This window comes from Aptenodytes forsteri, unplaced genomic scaffold (genome assembly GCF_000699145.1).
Source record: "Aptenodytes forsteri isolate BGI_AS27 unplaced genomic scaffold, ASM69914v1 Scaffold257, whole genome shotgun sequence".
Lineage (NCBI taxonomy): Eukaryota > Metazoa > Chordata > Aves > Sphenisciformes > Spheniscidae > Aptenodytes > Aptenodytes forsteri.
Window position 1 is genome coordinate 9511120 of NW_008795194.1, and position 23004 is coordinate 9534123.

Below are 23004 nucleotides of genomic sequence, written 5' to 3' on the forward strand. Positions count from 1 at the left end.
GGTTTGGCTTTTTGATTGGTAGCAGGAGTAGGCATTAGCAACCTCAGCAAGAAAGCACACGTCCTCGTTGCTTAGTTAATGGATTAACTCTCTATGAGAAGTGAGAATATTTTGTCTGCAAAGAAGCTTTAAGTTTGTGTAAGACAACCAGTGTCTTGAGGGTTAGTTCTGAAGGTCTGACAGCCGTCAGCAGTCAGGCACAGGCGGAGTACACTTCAGCTCACTGCATCTCAGTATCCAGACACAACAGTCATTGCTAGTGCTGAAGCCAAGGACTGCCCTAATCCTACGTCTGTCATCTGAAGCATTCCCCTTACTAAATGTAGCTTTTGGATTAGGTCCCAAAAGCCTACGCTCTTTTCACTTTAATCAAAGAAACCGGCTGAGAAAGTCAGGAGTGAATAACAGCCTTTATCCCGATCACAACCCAACAGTCTCACATGCACTGAGACAGCGTCGTACAGAGATACCACATTTCTCAGTGAGCGATGCCTTAGCAAAAAGTGTCAAAGTATTCACTTAGGAAAATCTTTTGGCTAAAGCGTTCATAAATAGCTTCATTCTTTTGGTTCATGACATCACTACAATCCCTTAATGAAATTGCAATTCAAGGAGGCTAATTTGTGCTCTAATTATATATTAGTCTGGGCTGAAAGGTTTCTGGACAGAAAAGGTTTTCTTCAGGCAATCTTTTATTCCATTGCAGTAAATTATTGCATTTACTTAACAAAGAGCACTCAGCTTTTACTGTGCTTTTTCATAATAGAGTTGAGCTGTAGTGTTACCTAGCTAAGGGCAAACATCTGCAGTCATTTTTGATGGATTCTAGTAACAGTCTTTAACAAGAGCAAGGTTTATTTGTAAATGTAGGAAGAACCAGGCCGAAAAGCTAACAGATGTGCTGCTGAAAAAGTTTAAGAGCTCTTCAGCTGGAATGCCTTCCAGACCAGTAGTAGATTAGCAGCCAGGTAGTTTAAGGAAATTCAGAGAAATACTTTCTCACCAGTAAAGAAAGTCCCCATGGAAATCATTTCTCCTGTGTCACTGGAAAGAAGATATTTTTGGTTTGGTTTTTGATGCTTCTGCCACAAGATGAAAGCCCAGCGTTGTTCACAATGTGCAGGATTCAGAGCATTTCCACCTAACTGAGGCTTTCTAAACAGAGAAGTACTTTAGGAAAGCAACGAAGTCCTTCAAAGCTATGGATCACCTTTGTAAGGTGTGTTTCTGTTTCTTCTGCTACCTAAAGTAGACACCCTATTGATGTAGGTCCTCAGCAAAGTACGCATAGTTTGTCAGGAGGAATTCAGCCTAAACAAACTGAACAACAAACTAAATAAACTAGTTAAACTAAATAAAACCTGTATCTTCCATATATCCCTGTTTCTAAATAAAACACGTATCTTCTATATATCCCTGTTTCTAGTGTTTGTGTTAACAGCAACTTTTTCCTATTGATAAATCCTGAACCAAACTTTGAGCTAGTATAAATCAGTATCAGTTCTCATTTTGCTGAATCTGTCCTGACATCTAATGCAGAGGCTGATCGTGGCACTGGAAGTAAATTTCTGTGCCATCTACTATCTGAATGATAAACAGAAACTGCAGGTAGAAGGAGCTACACTTAATATGAATGTGAGTAAGAAGGATTTCAGATAGGATTCTTATTGTTTGGATAATAGCTTCCTGTGCACACCATAAAGGTTTTCCAAAAATCAAATCAATGATTTCTAGAAGAATTAGAAGCAGTTGTAGTCTCTTGTGCCGTCAACGCTTGAGCTTTCTCTGAGACTTCTGGTTCAGCATCTGTCAGGGAGAGGAAACAAGAGGAGGTGAGCTGATGGTCTCATCCATCAGAGCAGTTCTCATGTCCCTCCTCCCAGGGCTGGCCGCCTCCAGCTCTCACCCTCCTCCCCCATTCCCAGCTGGACCAGCTCAAGCCTCCCGCATTTCCAGCTCTGCAGTGCTCGGGCACCATTGCTGGGAAGCATGGCCAAGGAGCACTACACAGGGGCAGAAACCAGGAGGGACGTGTGTTTGGTATTTGCACGTGCCAGCTGCAATAAATGTATTGCAGTTCTGTGAATTTTGGTGGGGTTGTAGAGTCAGGAAAAACAAAAAAGAAACAGACTTGACGCGATGTTTTCACCTGAGAAAAAGTATGGAGCAGATCAGAATGTACTGACAAAATACTGATTTTATATGTCTCTTCTTCTGTTTTCCTCTAGAAAAAGTAAGCATACTGTCAACCTTCATAGCGCCCTTCAAGTATCTGAGTCCTGGTGCAACCACAATGGAGGATGAAGACAATTTAAGTAAGCATTCTCTTTTCTCTATAGACAGATGAATAATAAAGTTTAAAGATAAAAGCTCTACAGTGTAAGGGCAGTTGTGGAAAGGAAATGGATTTGCAAATATTGGCAGGCCATAAGCCCAGTCCTCATGTAAAATGCAAAAATTCCCTGATGCTGAGTGCAAACATGTTCTCCAATCTCCAGCAAAGAAAGGGTTAATCTCAGCTCACCTTCCCACTTTTCCCTGTGCAGACCCTGGTGCGGTGGGGCTGTAAGTGGTATGTCACAAATACAAAGGAAAAACTTCTTACAAAAAGGAGATGTTTACAATCAGGTTTACAGGACTGTGGAGCTCCTTTTCCTTTCCTGTTTATGTTACCTTATTTTGCTCACTTGCTTTTCTCACAATCCCTAAAAAACAGGACATTTTGGTGCTGTGTCTTCCCCCCATTTATATTTCCTTGATTACAAAAGGACTTCTGCAAAAGTAAAGACTGCAGGAACAAGCCCTCTACTTGAAAAACTGTTTTCTCTTTTACTTCTGTGATATGACCTGGAGAACAAAATAAAATAAAAGAAAAGAAAAGAAAGAAAGAAAGAAATCAAATCCAATTGAGAAGACATGATTAACCAGGCTAATAATAAACTAGATGTAACCCAAAAATTAGCCACCAGATTCTCTTGGGCCCTTACACCTGAACAAAGTCAGTGGCACTCCCTGAACCCGTTACTGCAGAGCTGGAGGAAAGTGCCGTTGGGTTTGAAGGAGTTGTGAAGTCTTCAAAACACCGAGGAGTCTGGGAGTGTGCAGTTAGGACTGAATAACTCTCAGTAAGCCCTCCCATTTATCACCTCGAAGCAATTATTGTGTGTTATCCAGCCCTGCTTATTGTAACTCATCTTGAATCATTAAAAAAAGGGAGGGAAGCTTTCTGAACCAAATGAGCAACTCTTTGAGTTTTAGTATCACCTACCAGATGGGTTTCTTTCCCAGCCAGACACACACTGACATGTTGCCCTATTACAGCCAGTGGGTGGGAGGAATGGGCTTTTCTTCCGCGTTGTTGCTAATCTGCCTTGGTTTGATCATGGTGCGGCACCGAGGGGAATAGCTGTTGAAGGAATGAAGTAGCACAGCCCTCTATTTTCTGCTGCTGAGTATCACATGGACATCACAGGGACCGGTAGGTTTTTACGTATCTTAGCAAAGGCAAAAAAAATCCTGAAAAACCTTCAAAATTGGTCTCAGGGAGGCTACATTTTCAGGAAGAGATATGAGAAGTACACACAGGAAACATGCTATGCACATGATGAGCTTGTGCAGGCACCTCCTGCGTAATGTTTCCCAAATGTGCTACTTCGTTATTTTTAGGTAATGTAGGAAGTTTGTACAAGTCAAACACTGTAACACCATTTTCTTATTGCTGCTGTAATGCCAAGACTGCTTCGTGCCGGCACTGGCTTTAAAATAGCTCACATGGACAGGGTAAGCTATGTTTTCTGAAAGAGAAATAGCAAATTTCACTCTTTTCGGGGACATCCTGCCTAGTCCTCTCTTGGGTCAAACATACACTCCAGTGATAAGGCAGCGATTTGTTTCTTGGCACATACAACATATTTTTAGGTGTTACTATTAGAATCTTTTAAAAAAAAAGATGAATTAATTTAAAATCAGCCATATTTCAATGTTCACTTCTAGTGTAGTGGTATAAATCCCAGTAATTTCTATAGCACACATGTACCTGGGTAGTCATTTGGCATTTTAAAGACCTTCAGTGATTTACTCTGAATAAGCAAAATCTTCCTCTGTGCTAACAATTTGACAGCAGCCTAGGAGTATGCTGGCAAGGTAGAGAAGCGGTTTGCTTATCCCTGTAGTTTTCTGCTCACTGAGCATCCTGTGAGAGTGCCCCTTCCTGGACTGTGCTATATTGATAGGCAGAGTCCTACCAGCTGAAACGGATTCAAATCCTGTTTCACATTCCTTTAGGCCTTCTTTACAAAGAGAGCCATGCCAGGTTAACTACACATGCATTTTCAACTGGTGATTATTAGCATATAGACGCTTTTATTGTGGTTTATGAGCCATGAACTAATACTAGAAAAATGTATCGAAGGCACTAGGCACCTTTGGAATGGCATTTTGGGTAAGCTAATCATCAGTCTCTGATGAAGACCTTATCTTGAGCATGTGAGAAAAGGACCACCCTATTAATTCCCAGAAGTCAAAGTTAGCTAAGAATATAAGAAATGTCACACAGGATTAGAAATAGGAAGTTTAGGTCTGTACGCTCTCTTCAACATTTGCTGTTAGTGATGCATTGAGAAAAAGGACATTTAAATGGTGATCTTCCCCCTGGTATATCTTTCTAGCACCCAGCAAGAAATTTACTCAGCTAGATTTTGCACCTGAATCATCATATTTCTTAGACATCAACAGACCTGTCTAGTCCTCTCCAGAGCCCACTGATACTTCTGATCTCAACAACAGCCAGGAACAGGGAGTTCAGTGATTTAGTGTGTTGTCAAAAAGTGCACCCTTTTATTGCTTCAAGCCTGCTGTCTCTAGCGCTTGGATTGCATGAAACAGAGAATAATCATTCCCTGTTCACTGCCTGCCTGCCTGCAGGTTGTTACACACCTCTGCCTGTCCATGTTCTTTACTCGTTCCATCCACACTATGCCACGGCCTCAAGGCAGACTATCACCAGACACAAGTACTTGCAAATCTAGGGTGTACCTCTAGTAGGAGCGTATGATTCCTGGGAATCTCATCGTACAATACTGCCATATGCACAGATTTGGTGCAGCACCCTTCTGGAGGTGTATACCTCTCCCCAGTGCCTGCAGAGGGAGCTGATGGTGATGGTCCCCAACATATGGATTTCAGCCACTGCAACGGTCTTGTAGGATGAATCCCAGCCCCAGCTTCAGTATATTGAGGCATGTTCAGTTATGAGCATGTTGGTCAAAGTCCCCCTCAGGCAGCATGAGGCACCAGAGCTTTTGATTGCACAGTGCGAGATACAGCAGGGACCCTGCCTCTAAGAGGACGGTGAATATCCCCTTCCAGCAGGCAGAGCCCCGGCAGTCCCCCACAGAATCAAACCCCTTGTTTTCGTTTTGAAAATTGTGTCTATTGCCATTGTTTGGATTTCTCCCATGCCTAAAGCTAAACTATAGTCTGGACCTGATTCAGGAAGGCATGTACTTAGATCTGTTTCTGCCGTGAGCTGCCCAAGTTTTTTGCCACGAGCACTTATTGCTAACTTGGACAGAGAGCATCAGAGTCTGAGTATCATCTAAGTCAGGTCATTAGGTCATTTGAATAATTTCCCTAACTGGTAAGAGCTGTACTAGATGTGCATGGATTTCACAGTTATTTCAGATAACAAGGTGGGCAAAGTAGAGTATCTTCATTCTGGAGCGGCTAAAGGCAATGGCAATCACCTTTCACAATTTTTCCATCTTCACTTTAAGCAAAGTCCTATACTTTTTTCCACTGGTAATGCTTCCCTTCACAGCGTGGTGTTGCACACCAATAAAGTCTAATGATACTGCTTTAAACAGCCTGAACCCTGTGAGCTGTCAGGGAGTGTTCAGGAGCAACAGAGGGATCATGGCAGGTTTCCCTTAAGTAGACTTCTTTCGGGAAGATTTAAAAATACATATCTGTGTGTTTTCATGTAAGAGAGGAAGGAGTGATTTCTTTTGTTAGCTACAAGTTTATTATTCTAAAGTCAAGAATACAAACCTAAAAATCCCAGCAGAAGAGTTCCCAATCCTCCATTGTGGATTCAGTTAGTGTATGAAAATGCCATTTTGCTTGCAAGAGGAGACGGCCCTACATTGCATTTGATGTAGTAGCTGACCTTGGACAAAGGTGCCGTGGCTCTGGCTCCTCGGTTCATACCTATTGCTTCTGATTTAAATTTTTTCACTTTCAAGTATGCCAGGAATTACAGAGGTCAATCCTTCTAACCTCTGCAGTCAATGTGATGTAGATGGACAGCAAAAATGTACTCTATATAAGCAGGTCAAACAGAGGTTAGATATTAAAATGCAGAAAAATAAAAATTGTCCTACCTGCGTTGTTGTAAATGCATTGGTAGCAATCTGGTGTTTACTAAACATTTCTAAAGACAGTAACTTCCTGTGTCAGAGCTATCAGTTGAATCAGAAGTTTGCTATACTACAGAGACTGCGGATTCTTTCTTTCAATATCATAGCCTTTCAATAATGTTCTGCCCCTTGTAATTCAATAGTAAAGATGCCAGCCAAAATGAAGATGCCACCTACCACCTCTCCTTTCCCATCGTGCCTGGAAGTTGGTTTGGCAGCAGAATAACCTTCAACAGGAACAATATTATCTCTTCAAATGTAGCGTGGAGTATCGGATGGCTAGTTCTGCAGAGCCCTTATGACCCAGAGACATAGGCAGTGTCATTATTAGTGATGCATTATAGTTCTGAAAAGCTCTTGATGATGCAGACTCTCTAGGTTAACTCTACTGTGCATAATGACCAAAAGGAGAAAAACATGAAAGAGCAGACAGAAGATTGAGGAATAGTGCATAAATAAATATATTTCACTAACTGCTTTCCTCTCTCCCATTCAATTACTGAAGCAAATACAAGATTGCAATGTCTCCTCTTGCTTGTGAAACTGCAAAAATCAAAGAATAAAGTTACCTGAGGAGATATTACAGTGCAGAGTTGTGGGGCTTTTTTAGAAATCTTACACAATAAATTAGAAATTATTGCAAAAAAATTATAATGATTTTCTTTCTCCTTTTTTTAACTCCCTCCCCTTACAATTTTATTATTCTCCAACCTTTCATCATAGGAGAACCATATTTTATTATCTTTTTTTTTTTTTTCCCCCATATGTAGAGAATGTGTTTTGGGAACTCAAGGGCAAAGACATTATGAGAGATAACAGGACTGAAAATGATCCACAGTTTTGCATTTTCCCTGTGTGCATCCTCTGACTTACCCCTTTCCTTTTAGTGCTCTTCATTTCCAAAATTGCTTGTGATTGTTCTATTACAGCTGCTTACAGTATTTATCTTACGTAGTTTGGTGTCATTTGCCTGCTTTGTCTGATTTTCACAATAGAAGTACATGTGCCACCATTAGAGAAGTAATCTTATGTCTGCTACACAGAGGTCTCATAAAAGACACATTTCAAAGACCTCCTATTTCAAAGATACTTGAAAGTGGAAAGTAATTTCACATTGCCCGGCGGCTGCCAGGTATCACACAAGTCCATCAGGCTCACAGACTTTCTGAGGCACTCACTGAATTTAGGCTGCCTCTGATTTGCATGCCATGATGACTTTTGGCCTGCTGCAGCTCTCACTGAGGTCTGTGAAGAACTGAGCTGTTTCCTGGTGTTTCAGGATCAGGTCCTCTAGAAATCTGGTTGACTGTAAGGATACTTGCATGGATTTCCTTTGCTGTGACTAGGCCAAAACATACAATAAATAGAGGCACATCACCGTCGTGCACGCCCAACATTGTCCGCATATCCTTTGTGCCTGATCTCTGGAAGTTTTACACTTGCATCTCTGCATTTTTTTCACTACAACAATGCAAACTCCCTGTTGACCAAAACCTGGACTAGACAATTTCATAGGCAGAATTTAAGACAAACAAGTAATGTTTATTTTATGTTGCCATGGTTTTAGTTAACCACTGTTTTATTGAGGGTGATTAAGGTAAGATGTTAAGGTCACACATTCATGTTCAGAAATCTGTGGTTCTCTGACTATGAAAGAAAATCAGCTGGAATAAGACAATGTGAATTATAAATACAAATAACCCCTTGAGTTTTCCTATTCAGTGGTGCATAATCAATACAAATTATTTTCAAACCTGAATATTGTGTGAAGCAAGAGCTATCTTTCTTTTCTTGCTTCCTGACTACAATATCATTATGTACCATAATTGGCTCTGTAAAAACCTATTAGGTAAGACGAGAGAGGAGGTGTGAAATACAGAACCAAACCTGCTTCCTGCTAAAAAGTATGTCTGAGTCAGAATATTTCACTTTTATTTAAAAAAATGCACACAACCAAAGAGGTGTATTCTGAGTGGGATGGAAACATGAGAAAGGGTGACAGTGGAAAATGGCTGGCCAAAGCCACTGCCAGGCTAAATAGAGGAAAGTTAAAATTGGCATATCCTTCCCCCTCAGATCAGAGTTTCCATAAATAGAGTTGTGAACTCAATGAGAAAAGACCACATTATCCTTGTGTCTTAGTTAACCTGACCTTTTTGATGTCTTATTTCCAGAGAGGCTGGTTTAAAGATGTCATATTTCATACAGCTGAATGCCATATGATGAAACTTTTATTTTTCTATTATGTATTTCTTTTTCTTTCCTTCCTCACCTGTCTTCATTCTCTCCCCTTAGCTTCAGAAAGCAAAAATTAACTAGTCACTAAGACCTTAATTTGTCAGTTCACGTTCTGCCTCAGCAAAGCACTGCAGTACATAGCTCTGCAAGTAACTTTGATGAGACATAGACACAGGCTGGAAGTTCAGTGTGTGCTGAAGGGTTTTCAGGAAAGGGAGCCTAAAAACTCAGTCCTGCAAATGGGCCCCCACACATGCAGTCAAGCCATGATTTTCACTCATGTCTAAGCAGTGAGCTGTTTTCTGTGGAACAACTTGCATGAATGCAGATTTATTGCTCTGATGGGAAAAAGTCTTTTGATATTTAATACAAGTGCAACTCATCAGGATATAAAGTAGGTTTTTAATCATGATGGTTGGTTCCACATAATTCTCTGCAGGCTCCTGTGCATCTGTCAGCCCAGCCTAATACTGGGCTGCAGCAAAGACACACTGCTCCAGTAGAAGCTCCTCAAGGCATAGCCGGCAGCTCACCCATTACATCCTTGCAGCCAGCTTGTACATCAGGGTAGAGAGGAAATCAAATATGGCCATGGCTCCGCAGAAAGTGGGAGGACCATCCTCTGTCCTCTGAGGACCACAGGGACCTTCTCTGTGCTTGGGACTCACTCAGCCTGCACAGGTGGCATGCTCGTGTCTGACAATAACAAACCATGGGAAAGGCTCCACGCTCAATGCTGGTTGGAATACAGCAGGCAGCCAGGCAGTGCTCTGCTTAGAAAGGGATCAGGTGCATCGCTCCAGGGACGGGTTGCTTCACGGATTGGTTACACTCATGTTTACTTCCTCGACTTGTCTCTGTCCCAAGGAACGCACAGGAGGACTGGAGGATGTATCAGAGATGCAATACATTCAAACAAACTCATCAGAAATGACAGAAATGTTATAGGATGCTTATTCAGACAGCAGCACTTTTTCTGTCTCATTCAGGACATCAGTGAGATGCATCTCCATTCTCAGTCATTCATCTGCTGTAGCAAAGAGCACTGCCTCACAGCATGGGTGTTGCACAAGCGTAGTTCAGAGCAATGTGTGATTCATTGGCTCAACAGCAACGGAGTGCTCCCTCCATAGCTCCTCACTGTCATTTCATTCCCTTCCTGGCGCTCCTGGTAGTCACTCTCGCTCATTGCTTTACTTTGACATAGATCATTCTTTACATCAGTAATTATTCCCATCATGATGCTCTGGCTTTTCCTAGTCTCATTTAGATTTATCTAGAATTTTTGCAATATTAATTGTTGCTGATGCAGGAGCTAAGAGTATCTGCAATTGAATTTGACAGAAAGATGCTCACATATTAAACTGGAATCTGAGTCCAGACCAAATTATTGTTTCAAATGCTAGGAAGGTCTGTCAGATCAATTCTTAGGCTGGATTCATGATGTTAGCAACACAAGAACCTATGGTGTGAGTAGAGCCGGTCAATGTATTCATTGCAAATAGATTATTCAATGCATTCGCCCATTTTTCTGTTTGTGAATCATTTGTGAATCATTTCTGATTTCTAATAATGTGTTCATAAGCATTCACCCACATGGATTATACAACAAATCTCAGCCTAAGGGAACTTTGCAAACTATTCACTTTTACTAGTAATTATCCAGTGTATGCATTAGTTCACTTAAGTTACGTGGCATCAGTTATGCTTCATCTTTGAATGATGTAATCTTTTTTTAAAACAGGAGGCTAGTGACTAATACAAGTAGAACTTCAGGGACAAGTAAACATTCAGGACATGCAGAAAATGTGTGCTATAAATAATAAACCAACCATTATACAGATATTTGAGGAAAACCCCCAAAAATGGCTGAGCACAGATATCTATCATCAACTTTTTTTTTCTTTTTTGGCTATTCTGCCAGCCCTAGGCATAATGTCAGCTACTATGATGACAACTGTAATGTGAGGTTTTTTTCTTTCTTTACTGACAGGTACCAGCAGTGCGGAAGTAAAGGAAAATCGAAATATTGGCAACCTGGAGGATCATCCAATATCCTCTAATGAGAGGGCAAGAGGGGGAACACCTAGCAGTAAGAGAAAAAGACCCTTAGAGGAAGGCAATAATGGCCATTTCTGCAAACTCCAGCTCATCTGGAAGAAAGTCTCGTGGTCAGTGACGCCAAAGAACGCTCTGGTTCAGCTACATGAACTTAAACCAGGTTTACAATATAAAATGGTTTCCCAGACAGGTCCAGTGCATGCTCCAGTCTTTGCTGTTGCTGTGGAAGTAAATGGTCTTACGTTTGAAGGCACAGGGCCCACAAAAAAGAAAGCCAAAATGCGTGCTGCGGAGCTAGCTCTGAAGTCGTTCGTTCAGTTCCCCAACGCCTGCCAAGCTCACTTTGCCATGGGGAACTGCATCAATCCATCCACAGACTTTACTTCTGATCAGGCAGACTTTCCAGATACTCTGTTCAAGGAGTTCGAACCATCTACACACAGCAAGGACTTTTCAGTCTATAACCCTGTTAATAACGAATTGCTTTCCACCGCTTATCGACACGGGCGCTTACTCTGCCATACGCTGGACTTAATGGGCCACAGTAAGCAAAACAAGCACAAGATGGCATCCAAAGCGGAGAGCGAGAAGAACCCGGTGGTGCTGCTAAATGAGCTGCGGTCGGGTCTGCGATACGTCTGCCTGTCAGAGACAGTGGAAAAGCAGCACATCAAGAGTTTTGTGATGGCAGTGCGAGTGGACGGGAGAACATTTGAAGGCTCAGGACGTAGCAAGAAGCTGGCCAAGGGTCAAGCAGCGCAGGCGGCCCTGCAGGCCCTCTTTAACATTCGGCTGCCCAGCCATATTCCCAGCAGGAGTAAATGTCACCATTTGCCACAGGTGAGAGCTCCTGGGTAGCCACCACCACGTTGGAGGAACTCTTTCGATGAATGGGATTGGTATTGCTGTAGCTGTTGTTGTTCTACCAGGTGGTTCCTCTGAACCATGGCAAGTGCCATGCCACAAAATAGCTCTTTTCTCACAGAAAGAGCCAGATGCCACAGGCTTAAGCTTGAAAATCAAATCCTGAAATCACTGGGTACAATTTGCAGCTCTTTCCATAGGAGGCATAGATGAGAGGGCAAAATGTAGGGGGAAATACCAACGTTTCAATTTGCTAGAGAGAATGATAACATTGACACAGGCAGAAAAATGAGGTCATTCTGTGGTACTCCATCTTTCTTGACAGAAAGGAGCCCATAAACAAAGGGATGCCCCATATCTTCCTTTTAGAGTTAATTTTTTATGAGGACAGTGCCATTCAGAGGAGACAGCAATGACAAGGAATGTGCCTGTGTCAGAGCAAAATCTCCAGACAATTCGGCCACTGGAAAAGTTAAGGATTTTTGTTTAATATAGGCTTACTTTTGGGGTTTGTTTTTTTTTTTCAAATATGCACAAGGGATAGTGAAAGCTCTGAAGTTTTCCTGGAACAAATGTAGAGATTACTGCTGTATTCATACAGAAAATATAGATCTGAGGTACATACTTAGCACATCAAAATTTCATAGTTGGTCATATGCCAAAGGCTGTCTCAGCATTACTCAGACTTGTGTCAATTTTCTAAGTTCAAAGGAAACCAGAATTTGCAGACATCAGGAAGCATTACATGGATTCAAGTAATTTCTTGATTTGTTTGCGCTATCATAAAAGGTTTGATCCACCAGCACCAGGAGGTGATCTACCACTACAAAGCTCCCTTTATGAAGGGAGCTGTTAATGTCCAGGATTTAATGCAAAGCACTGGGAGCACTAAAAGTCATTCTGCTGCTGGCCTGCTGTGAGACCCTAGGCAAGTCATTTAAATCCAATATGCCTGTAATAAAAATGAGCATATTATGTGAAAGAACACTTAAAGATCCTTAAGTAGTGTGTAAATGCAAATTATTAGTAGCAATTCTCATTAACATTAGTAAAGATGTTCATTAGATGCTCAAGGAGTTTGATAGGAGATGAATCCTTTAGGTGACATGATTGCCTGCAGGACCCAGGAGTTATATTTGGTGACCCAGAAGTTTCCTTCCTATGTTTCCAAAACGGAAACATGAGAAATGTAAGAAATTCTAAAATACATCATAATCCTCCACCTCTTCCTTTTAATTCTGCTTTGTAAAATCCATGAACCAGTGGGATAATAACATAATTTAATAATAGCAATGATCTTCACAGAGTGCTTTGCAGGCACTTTGGAAGCCTTAGCCAACCTGGCAATTCCATCCTCCCAGTACTCCTCTGAAGTACGGATAGTTTTAAATGAGAAATCTATGCTGTTTCCTGCCCAAATTAATTCTGGTTAAAAGTAGTTTGTTTTGATGAATATGCCTATTCTTCCTCATGGAAACCTAGCACTTGGATATAAAGAGGAATCTCTAGTCCCATCCTGCTGGCTGCTTTGCTGCCCCCAGTGAACTTTGCTGGATGGGTCAGCAGGTAAATACCATGCATTCATCAACCGATGGTTTGTTATGTTCTGAAACCACACCACAAGTCTCATTGCCTCAGTTCCTGAGCTCTCTGAAATATTCCCTGGTTGCTTGGCTTCACAATCATCTTCTACCTGAATATCACATCTTACCTGGGTCCCCAGTTGTTCACTCGGCAACACATTCTTCAGTGTATATTCTCTTTTTTATGGCCTTTTCTCCTTTCTGTAGACTTCTGCCCTCCTTATCTTCTTCTCCTCACTGTTCTGGAAGTATAAATGTCAGTGAAAAGGTGTCACTGAACTTTCCCTGTCAGTATTTTTTGACTGGTTATGCATTGTCCAACTAAAAGATTACTCAGGCACTTTTAATGCCAGCATTCAGCACATTAATTGAGAGATAAGCCTTAACACTGATTTCTGCTGACCTCCTTACTAGCTGCTCTCATCAATAGACATAGCAGCCGTGACACAAAACACAAGTTTCTGTTACTCACTTAAGCCATAACCCAACTTCCACTGAAACCAACAGATGCATTTCCACTGACTTCAGCTGGGCTATAGCTTAAGCATTAAATCCAGAAACATCTTTACTTGTTCTCGCTGTGTTATGCGGTATCTCATCAAGTGACTGTCTTTGCTCACTGCTTCAGTCAGCCAATCTGGCTGTTTGGTCCGTCGAAGTGGTAGTAACCATATTGAGGAGAGTTAGTTCTCATTGAGCTGTGGTCAGAGCCAGCTGCTCCAAAAGTTATTTCAGCTCCTTCTTCTCTCCCTGATCTTCTGTGAACCACATTTTCAAGGACACATTTCAAGCCAAGTTTTCAAAGGTATTCCTACTTAGTAGGCTCAGCTTGGTTTGTGTCCAAAGGTGTTTAAAAGCAGGAGAAAACCCTGAAACCCAAACAGTCGAAATATTAGGGGGGGTTGATTTTTTCACAGAATAAGGAGTAACTATTGTCCTATCCAATCATTCACTCTTTTCATGTGCTTCATCGTATTTATTAGGATATCAGATAGCTAACTCATTGACAGTAGGGACAGGCAAACAAGATCATTTGTAAGTTTCACCTATATTTTTAGTATTTTGTAGAATCCAGAAGTATGTTTATCTCTGTGGTTGCCCTTTACAAAGAGTATTCCAACTTTGCGTGTCTCTGCTCCTGTTCCCCTTGCTCTTATCAGTGGTGTTAGGAGGCCAGAATTTGGCTTTTCCTGATTATAGCCTGACTGGAAACAGGGAAAGCCAAAAATCTTGTAATACTGGTGGTCCAGTTGTGCTGAACTTACAGATTTCACAGTGTCCAAGAAAGTTTTCAAAAAAGTTCAGATGTCCTTATGAGCTGGGCTTCCTGACCATTGACGTTTCTGCCTTGCTCATCAGGGCTCCCAGGGGACCTTGCGTCCCTCAGCCTGGGCCTTGGGCATGTCCTCGGACTGACAGCCACTTTTCCTGCTGACCAAGGGAGATTCAGTGTAAAATGTCAAAAGAGGCACCATAATCTCCAGTCTGTCCTGAGAGGTGCTGCCTACACAGGAGGCTTCCTGAACTGCCAGGAAATGCAGAGCATAGATGTAAAATCCTGCCACCTTGATCTCTTCTGATTCAGGCAAAACAAAGAAATGCAAGAATAGCAAATCCAGAAATAGATTAATTCCCTGGGGCAGCTGCAGTCCAACTTGCTTCTTCAGCTGCCTCTCCTGCCCCTCACCTGCCAATGCTGAAAACCCACCATGAAATTGTGAGCACTTTACAATACCGGTGCTTTCTTAAAAGAACATCGCTGATTTTCTTCCCTGTGATTGTTCCACAATGGGTTTGGGCTGACTGCAAAATTATACCAAAAAAATAAACAAAAGCATATCACACTTTACACCAGGAAAAATTTTTGATCTCATAATTTAAAGCCAAAATAATTGAGATTGTGGCTTCTTTACTGCCATCAACAGCGCTTTGATCCACTTCTGTGATTCTCATACAGGTACAATGATGGCTGGGGGACCTGGGCTCTTACCCATGTATAGGGTGAACAGAAGGTAGCTGAGATAATCCAAGAACCAGCTGAAATGGTCACAAGATTTGCCCATCAATCTGCCAGCTACTGTTCTTCTTCAAACCAGATGTCTTATCTGTGCTATGCCATTGAAGTGCAAGATAAATACTATTGATGGTCTGAGGCTGGGCACACCACGTTGATCAGAGTAGCCAAGATAGGAGCCTGGAGATCCGCTAAACTAATGGCAGAGATAAAGTGAGTCAGGAGAATGGAAATTACAACGCATCACTGTGCGCCTTCTCTAAGTCACTAAATATTGCTCCTTGTTTCCTAGCATACTTGGTCTGAACATCATTTGTCCATCAAATAATATGCAATTTCTTCAATTATCAGCTTTTATGGAAGTCTGACAATTGTTTCTCCCCACCTTAGGAGCTGATGTTCTTATATTCCAAAATAGGAGACAACATCAAAGGGTGCTGACCTAACCAGCCCTAATGAGTCTGCACTGGTAGAAATACATCCACACGCTCCCAGGCTTTCCAAGTGCAGTGTGCTCATTTCAAGAGATCAAGGTGACCCCTAACTGCATCTGACCAGTTTACAGATTGTTTTTCTAATCTTGTAGTCCTTCTAATCTATCTCACTCAGTCTAAACAGCATTCTTACTGCTGTAGAGCAAAATCATTAATTAATATTGCCATAACAAATTAGTAATAGAGGGGTGCTTAGATTTCAAATGGACCTCAATTAAAAAATAATAGGTGTGAAAATGGCATTCACTCCGCTTTGAAATGGCTTAACACTGCTGTTGCTGGTTCACATCCAGAGCCTCCAGAGCAGTAGTTGTCAATTTATTTATTTAAACTAAACCTTATTGTGTTTTGTGTGTGTATCATCAAAAAGAAGCAGAGTTTTTTCCGTTTGGCAAATAAAGCTAACTATTTGAATCCAGTTAAATCCCCTATTTGCCAAAAGCTTCATTTGCAGACCAAAGCAACCTCAGTATCTCCATTGCAATGATTCTTTACCCCGAGCAGGTCAAGGATTCCTGCCAGCTAACTTCAGTGTCACCTTGGTGAGCAGTGTCATGGGAAGAACAGCCACTGCCAGAGAAAGCCCTGTACCCCACGCCTCTCATCCACTTCCTTCCGGAAACCTCTTTCTCTATGTTGCAAAACTCGTTCATTTTCATGCAGTATCAATTGTTCCTGTCGTCTTCACTTTATTTCTCTCACTATCCTCATTTGCCAAGTTCCTTGCAACCATGCCTTCTTGCCTGTGTCGCAATTAAGCTGGGGCTGAGATTGGCAGTAATAGATTTGACGCCGGTGCAAAGAGGGACAGAACACGGAGCTGGCATTGAGCTTTGAGAAGCTGTTCCAGCATGTTTCTGTGAAGAGCTTTGTCTGGTCAAGTGACCAGGTACATTTATTTATAACCTTCTCTGTTTTCTCCTGCACAAAGAGAAACAGCTGATGGGTGTGTGTAGCTCCTGACAGTGAGATACAAGAAAGGGAAATGGTGGGGACCGGAGAGATGCCTCTGTTATACAAATAATGTTTGATTTTAAACCATCTATTTCTGACTTTGTAGGTGGGGAAAGTTGCTTTTTATAATCAGAGCAATGGGCAGTCGAGACATTTATAAGATTACAGTTTCTTAAGCAAAACAATGGCAAAAGAACTTTCTCACTGGCAAAAGAACACTGTCACAAAAGAACTTTTGCCATAGAGGCACAGCATTAGTGCACTGGATGCTATTATTATCCTGGCTGCTGCTAAGATTGCAGTCGCTTCTAGGCTCACAGTTGAGGAACCAGGACCACCCCCTCACCCCTCATACAAGTCCAACATAAAAGATTATTATTGCCCCAGAGAGATTACAGCTTGAGTCTTAGATGAAGAGATTACCATGTTTTAATGTATATAATACATGCAAGATCAAAGGGAGATGCAGAAGGGCTACCTACATGGAATAATGGGAAACAAATTAACAGGGTAGAAAGGACTCCAGTCACTTGCTCTCATAACATCAGCACATATGTGTAGACACATTAAGGGGTTTGCACATGAAAACCAGTTATGACCGCAAAATAGCACATTACTTTGCATCAGCTGGGCTACAGTAACGCTCCAGCTATCTGCTGCAGGAAGAAGTGTCTGAGTTGACATATTCATCTCCACCCTCCATACCTCTCTCTTTTGCTCCTCAGTTGCTGTACCCTGTAAGTCCCTGCTCCTTTCCGGCCATAGATAACTCCAGCAGGATCCCCAAAAGATTCCCCTGCACTTGTCTTTAAGTCCTATGTGATATAGAGCATGCTCAGGGCTTTCAGAGCATTAGGTATGCTAAACAAAACTCTTCTAACGGAGATGTTAAAGTCTAAATATACCACTCACCTAATTAATAATACTTAGGAGAGCTGTAATAATGGTGATAATTAGTTAATGAATCGCTGATCTTCATTTACAGAAGTGAAAAAATAATTTTAATATCTTAAAGGAAAAAATATTTAAGGTTGAAAGTCATTTTTCTCAAGTGTATATATACTTATGTAATTTAAGTTTATAAGCAACCCAAACCCCTTCTTCCTCTGAAAAAAAGGAAAAATAAAAGTATCTAATTTTCCTTTATAAAGACTCTGAAGAGTCCACTGTGATTACAGTGCATTTAGAGTGGGGTGAATCTGATTAGCCATCTGACCTGGCTGCTGGCTGCTTTTTTAGTGTAGTTGCAAATACTTCATACCATCCATACATCCACAGAACCAGCATTTGATTTCTTCCCTTCAGAGTCTAGATTGCGTATTAAAGATGGCTAGTGAGACACAGCGTGGACTCTGCCGACTTCTGCTATTTACCTAATAATGGTGAAAATTAGTTAATGAATAGCTGATCTTCATTTACAGAAGTGAAAAAATAATTTTAATATCTTAAAGGAAAAAATATTTAAGGTTGAAAGTCATTTTTCTCAAGTGTATATATACTTATGTAATTTAAGTTTATAAGCAACCCAAACCCCTTCTTCCTCTGAAAAAAAGGAAAAATAAAAGTATCTAATTTTCCTTTATAAAGACTCTGAAGAGTCCACTGTGATTACAGTGCATTTAGAGTGGGGTGAATCTGATTAGCCATCTGACCTGGCTGCTGGCTGCTTTTTTAGTGTAGTTGCAAATACTTCATACCATCCATACATCCACAGAACCAGCATTTGATTTCTTCCCTTCAGAGTCTAGATTGCGTATTAAAGATGGCTAGTGAGACACAGCGTGGACTCTGCCGACTTCTGCTATTTACCACGATGAACCAGCCTTTCCTATCCAGGAAGCTGATGGCATGGATCTGATTTGTGAAGAATTATTATTTGCGCGACCCATTATGGTGAGACAGTTTGTGCAGGATGATTAGGGCTCCAGCAACGAGCAGAGCTCGTTAGTACATGAAAGCTGAATCCCAGTCTGGTGTCATCCACACATAAAACTTCCTTCTAAACCAGACACTCTCACAGCTGTCAGAGTCGCCTTTGTTGCTTTCTGGCTTTGTAAGTGAGCTAGGGACACTTCAAAAAGCTCCCGGCAAGCTGGACCTCATTAAAGCTCCCGCTTCATCCTGGACTTGCATCCTGACATTGTTTATGATGCTTCATTATTATCTACTTAATACAAGCCATGATAATTCTGTTCCACTAAATGGAGCTGTAATACAAGCACCCAGAGTGAATTTTTCTTTGGTCGAGTTCCATGCAAAGCCTGTTTGAGCTGGAGTGTTACAGTCATGCCAAACCCGCATTCTTTATCTATTTTTATCTGTAGTCACATCTAGGAAGCCTTAATTATTCAAACAGATTTTTCCTTCTATGTGCAGAAGCAAGCTCCTATCATTTATTTTACGATGACTACCTCCCTCTTGTGGTCCTTGTGCCAACCGTGTGGCAGGCAGATCATCGTGGTGCGAGGGGAAGGCTAATAACACAAAATGCCAGCACACTTTGGAAAGGCGGCAGCTCGGAGCCTGCCGTTTCCCCAGTGATGCTGCTGAGAAGCCCGGTGTCACATGCAGCAGAGGGACCGCTCCCTTCCTGCTGAATAACAGGGAACATCTTTGTCCATTTTATTTTATTGCATCCGTTAGCCTTTAAATAGTGCAGTTGTATAGTAATTTTGGAGCAAACCAACATTTCTCCTGCCCCTTTATTTCAGCTAAACTGCTCATGCATACTGCGATGTGAAAGGATTATATCACACACACACAAAATAGTATGCATGTCATAAAATTCAATAGGTGGGATATATTTAGGGCTTAATCTTAGGATTGTTGAGAATTAATGGACAGAGCAGACTTGAGACTTGTTATAATGGATGTAAAATGTGACATTTATACAAGCAAACAAAACGAGAATTGGCTTGTGTTCTTTGAGAGAGTAAAATCCTTTGTTGTTCATTTAGTGCTTTCTTTATATGAACATCTTACAAGTGAGTTTGGATCTCTAATGGGAGTAAATTTTATTGGAGCAAGTTTTGGGGTTTTTTTTCACATGCCTGATGCATGATGTGAACTTCTGTTAAGATAAAATGTTTTTACAAACACATGAGAAATAGAAATGGTAGATAAATATGCATATTCACTGGGAAAGTGAGTAAATTATCCATCTCCTTTCATCACAAAGTTTTATTCAATGAAAACAATCAATATTGTCTATGTCTCGTGATACCCATCAGCTTCTTAGACTGAATTCTAAGAAATATAAAATATTAATACATCCATAAACCTTTCCTTCTCCACCTTAAATACTTCAATATTGTCTTTAGACAAATTCATGCTGCTTTTTCATCCTTTCTGGTTTTCTAATTGATAAGTCAGGGTTTACTTTCAAGCAAGCTAACCATTATTTCCTATTTGTCTTCTGAACTGTAGTAGATATTTGATATGAAACCACCTAAGCATGATTGCTCTTAACCTACTTGTCATCACATCTGCTGCAGGCAGCTACATAATCAGACCTGAATTCAGACAATGGTACCTTAAAATCAGTGCTACACTGAGATGTCACCCAAATGAGCCTATGCTACTGAAGCCACACTGATTTGCTGTATAAATTCCTTGTGTGCTCTTTCTTCTCACTCTTTATCCGGTTCACCTGTAAAAACTAAAGGTGGAAAGAGAACATTACCTGAACAATCATACTCAAATGAACAAAATGAACATGTTTTGGTTTGTTCAGAGAAATAGCCTAAGTGTCCTGTGATTTCTAGGTTCTTCTGTTCGTGTCATTTCATTGTTGAGTTCCTGTTTTTAGGCCATCTTCTATGAACTGGGGCTTTTACTCACAGAAATAATTACAATCAACTCCTTTCCCTCCTATGTGGGTCATTGCTTTATTAGGTTAAACACAAGGAATAACGTGAGCCTCCAAGGTCTTGTGGGAAGGGTGAAGTTGGCTACACTGGCTTCATTTCTTGTTTGATAATTAGTTTTTATCCAAATCAACTCTGCCCTATACTTTCAAGGAATAATCCTCTCAGGGATATTGGAGAATAAACTCATTACTCCTGAATCAGCCCCCTTTTTTTATTCCACTCTCCTTGATACACACACAAGTCATTCTAACCCTCAGTGCCTAATGACCCTTGTACACTCACAATACGGACAACAGTTCATAACAGCACCATAAATATACTGTTAGGGTTTGGTTGTCCTGGTAATTGCAGAGAAACAGTGTCCAAGAGAGGTACAGAAATTCAACATATTTGTTTAAACCTGATTCAGCTACACAGAAACCCTCTGCAAACCGAGTCAGTTGCCATAAACCTGCAGCTGCCAAAAAAGCCAAGCTAGAAAATAATAGGGAGCAGTGGTCGATAACACAACAGGCATAAAGTCAAGTTTCTTCAAGGCTCATGGTCATGGCAACAATGAGCTGACTGATGGGCACCAGAAGATACAAATCGGAACCACACTGAAGCTTTTGTGTCTGAGTATCAGCAATTCAGATGAAAATGGAAACAGATCACATAGCTGTTAAAACTGTTCTCTGAGCCAAAAGTTAGCAGTTGCACCACTTGGAATAGCAGCATGATTCACCCAAAATAGTGTCCTATAATAATGCTTATAGCGGCTCATAACATGATAACATGGAGAGAAGAGGAATGGCCCATGAGGGTCACCATTCTGGAAGACACCTTCACAGATGCTAAAGGTAGTTATCAGCTCCCACCCAAGAAAACTGAAAAAGCCCTGGCACATACATTCCTATGGATCATATGGATCACTGAGCTTGCAGCTCAGCCCAAGGGTTTTGCTTTTCCCAGCCAGGACTGACAACATGTTAAAACACTGTCGTATTTTGCTGCCTTTTGTGCCGTTGCATGTTCCCCCTTCAGTGCTCAGCTAAAGGCCACTCAGGATTTTTCCCTTTGATCCACAGAGGGAACTAACATTGTATTATTAGTGCAGGCTGGTTGCTGTGACTTTCCAATACTGACTTCTGGTCGTAGCCCTGCTCTCCCAGAGCGTGTCTTTGGCGTTTGATGACTTGGGGTTCTCACTGGGAAGTTCATCTTAGCGTAGAGATCATAATGTAGAGTTACATGGACATTACTGGAACAGCAGGCATGAGTTCTTGACACAAAGGTATCTTTGCCTGTTTTGTGCTTGTCTTCTTCAAAAATACACCTTCTTCAGTGCTGTAGCACATTCCTGCTGATCATAATTCATCCATATTTGTCTGGTTCTCTGATGGTTTAGGCATGGCCTAAACCATCAACATTTACTCTGGCAAGTGTCTCAGCGTGGCTGCAGGAGTCTGTGGATTTTATTTGCAATTTGCACCTCTAGGTGCTGGCTACTAAGCAGAGAAGACAGCAAGACCTCTTAAAAAATTATTTATTTGCTAAATAAATAGATTATTTTACTCAAATTCCCAAAAAAGTTCTGAAAAACAAAACTATAAAATGTTGCCATATGAACCCTCAAATAGAAATTATTTTTTCTCCTTCTTTTTTTTTTTTGTATGTGTAGAATATTTTTGGTCACAATCATAATAATCCTACTGATAGGAGATGCCCTCTGCTTTTCCAGGGCAAGAACCTTCAGCTGCATGTTTTACATTTCGACTTTGAGGGAAATCAAAGTACAAGAGGGTTGAGGCTGCTGCTGTCACCACGTTCTGGAGAACACTGACAGGAAGAAATTAATAGCATTCCCCAAAACACTGACAAGCTACAGTGCATAAATTTTCCTTTTAAATCCTGTATTCATAAAAAAAAAAGAAAGTAACATGACTTTAAGATTTACTAGTCTTTGATGTAGATATTTTGGAATCTTTCCCTCTATGAATAGGCAGGACCCTAAAATGAATATAAATTTTCAGAAAATTGCATTTTTGCCTGCATCTTTTCTTGAATTTTGTGAACTTAGAGAGATCTTAAGCCCTCCCTCTCTCAGAAAGAAAAAAAAAAAGTCCAGTCTCCTTTATATATCAAAAATCAAGCAAACAAGCCAAACTAGAAAGACCTTACAGGCAGACTAGCACCCTTGCCATGTAAATGAGCTGAAATCAAGCAGATACCTGAGCAAAGCTTCCCTGTGGCAGAGTGGGAGCAACTTGTGCAAATCTGAGGGATCTGTTGGGGAGCCCTCAATAACAACAGGTCACCAGATAAACGCCAGTGATGCTGAGCTGAGCAGCAGGAGAGAAAGAAACATTGCAAAGACAAGCTGGAAAAAAAAAAGGCTTCCAGGCTGTCTTTGACAGAAATTGATCTGAGCAAATGAAACACTCATTCTGTAGTGGTTAGTAGGTTTTTTTTTTCTTCTCCCTTACGAAACGCAAGATGCCGGTGGGGAGATCAGCACAGGCGGGGTGGTTT

General features: G+C 41.1%; 1 protein-coding gene across 2 annotated transcripts in view; it reads left to right on the forward strand.

Moving 5' to 3' along the window:
• The first annotated feature begins 2234 nt into the window (after positions 1-2234).
• Positions 2235-23004, forward strand: part of ADARB2 (adenosine deaminase, RNA specific B2 (inactive)) — a 118254-nt gene continuing 97484 nt past the window's right edge. For both annotated transcript variants that reach the window (XM_009278644.1, XM_019471883.1), the window contains exons 1-2: positions 2235-2315; positions 10648-11555. In XM_009278644.1, coding sequence (XP_009276919.1) covers positions 2294-2315; positions 10648-11555 — 930 coding nt within the window. In that variant the 5' untranslated portion in view covers positions 2235-2293. The remainder of the gene's footprint in view (positions 2316-10647; positions 11556-23004) is intronic.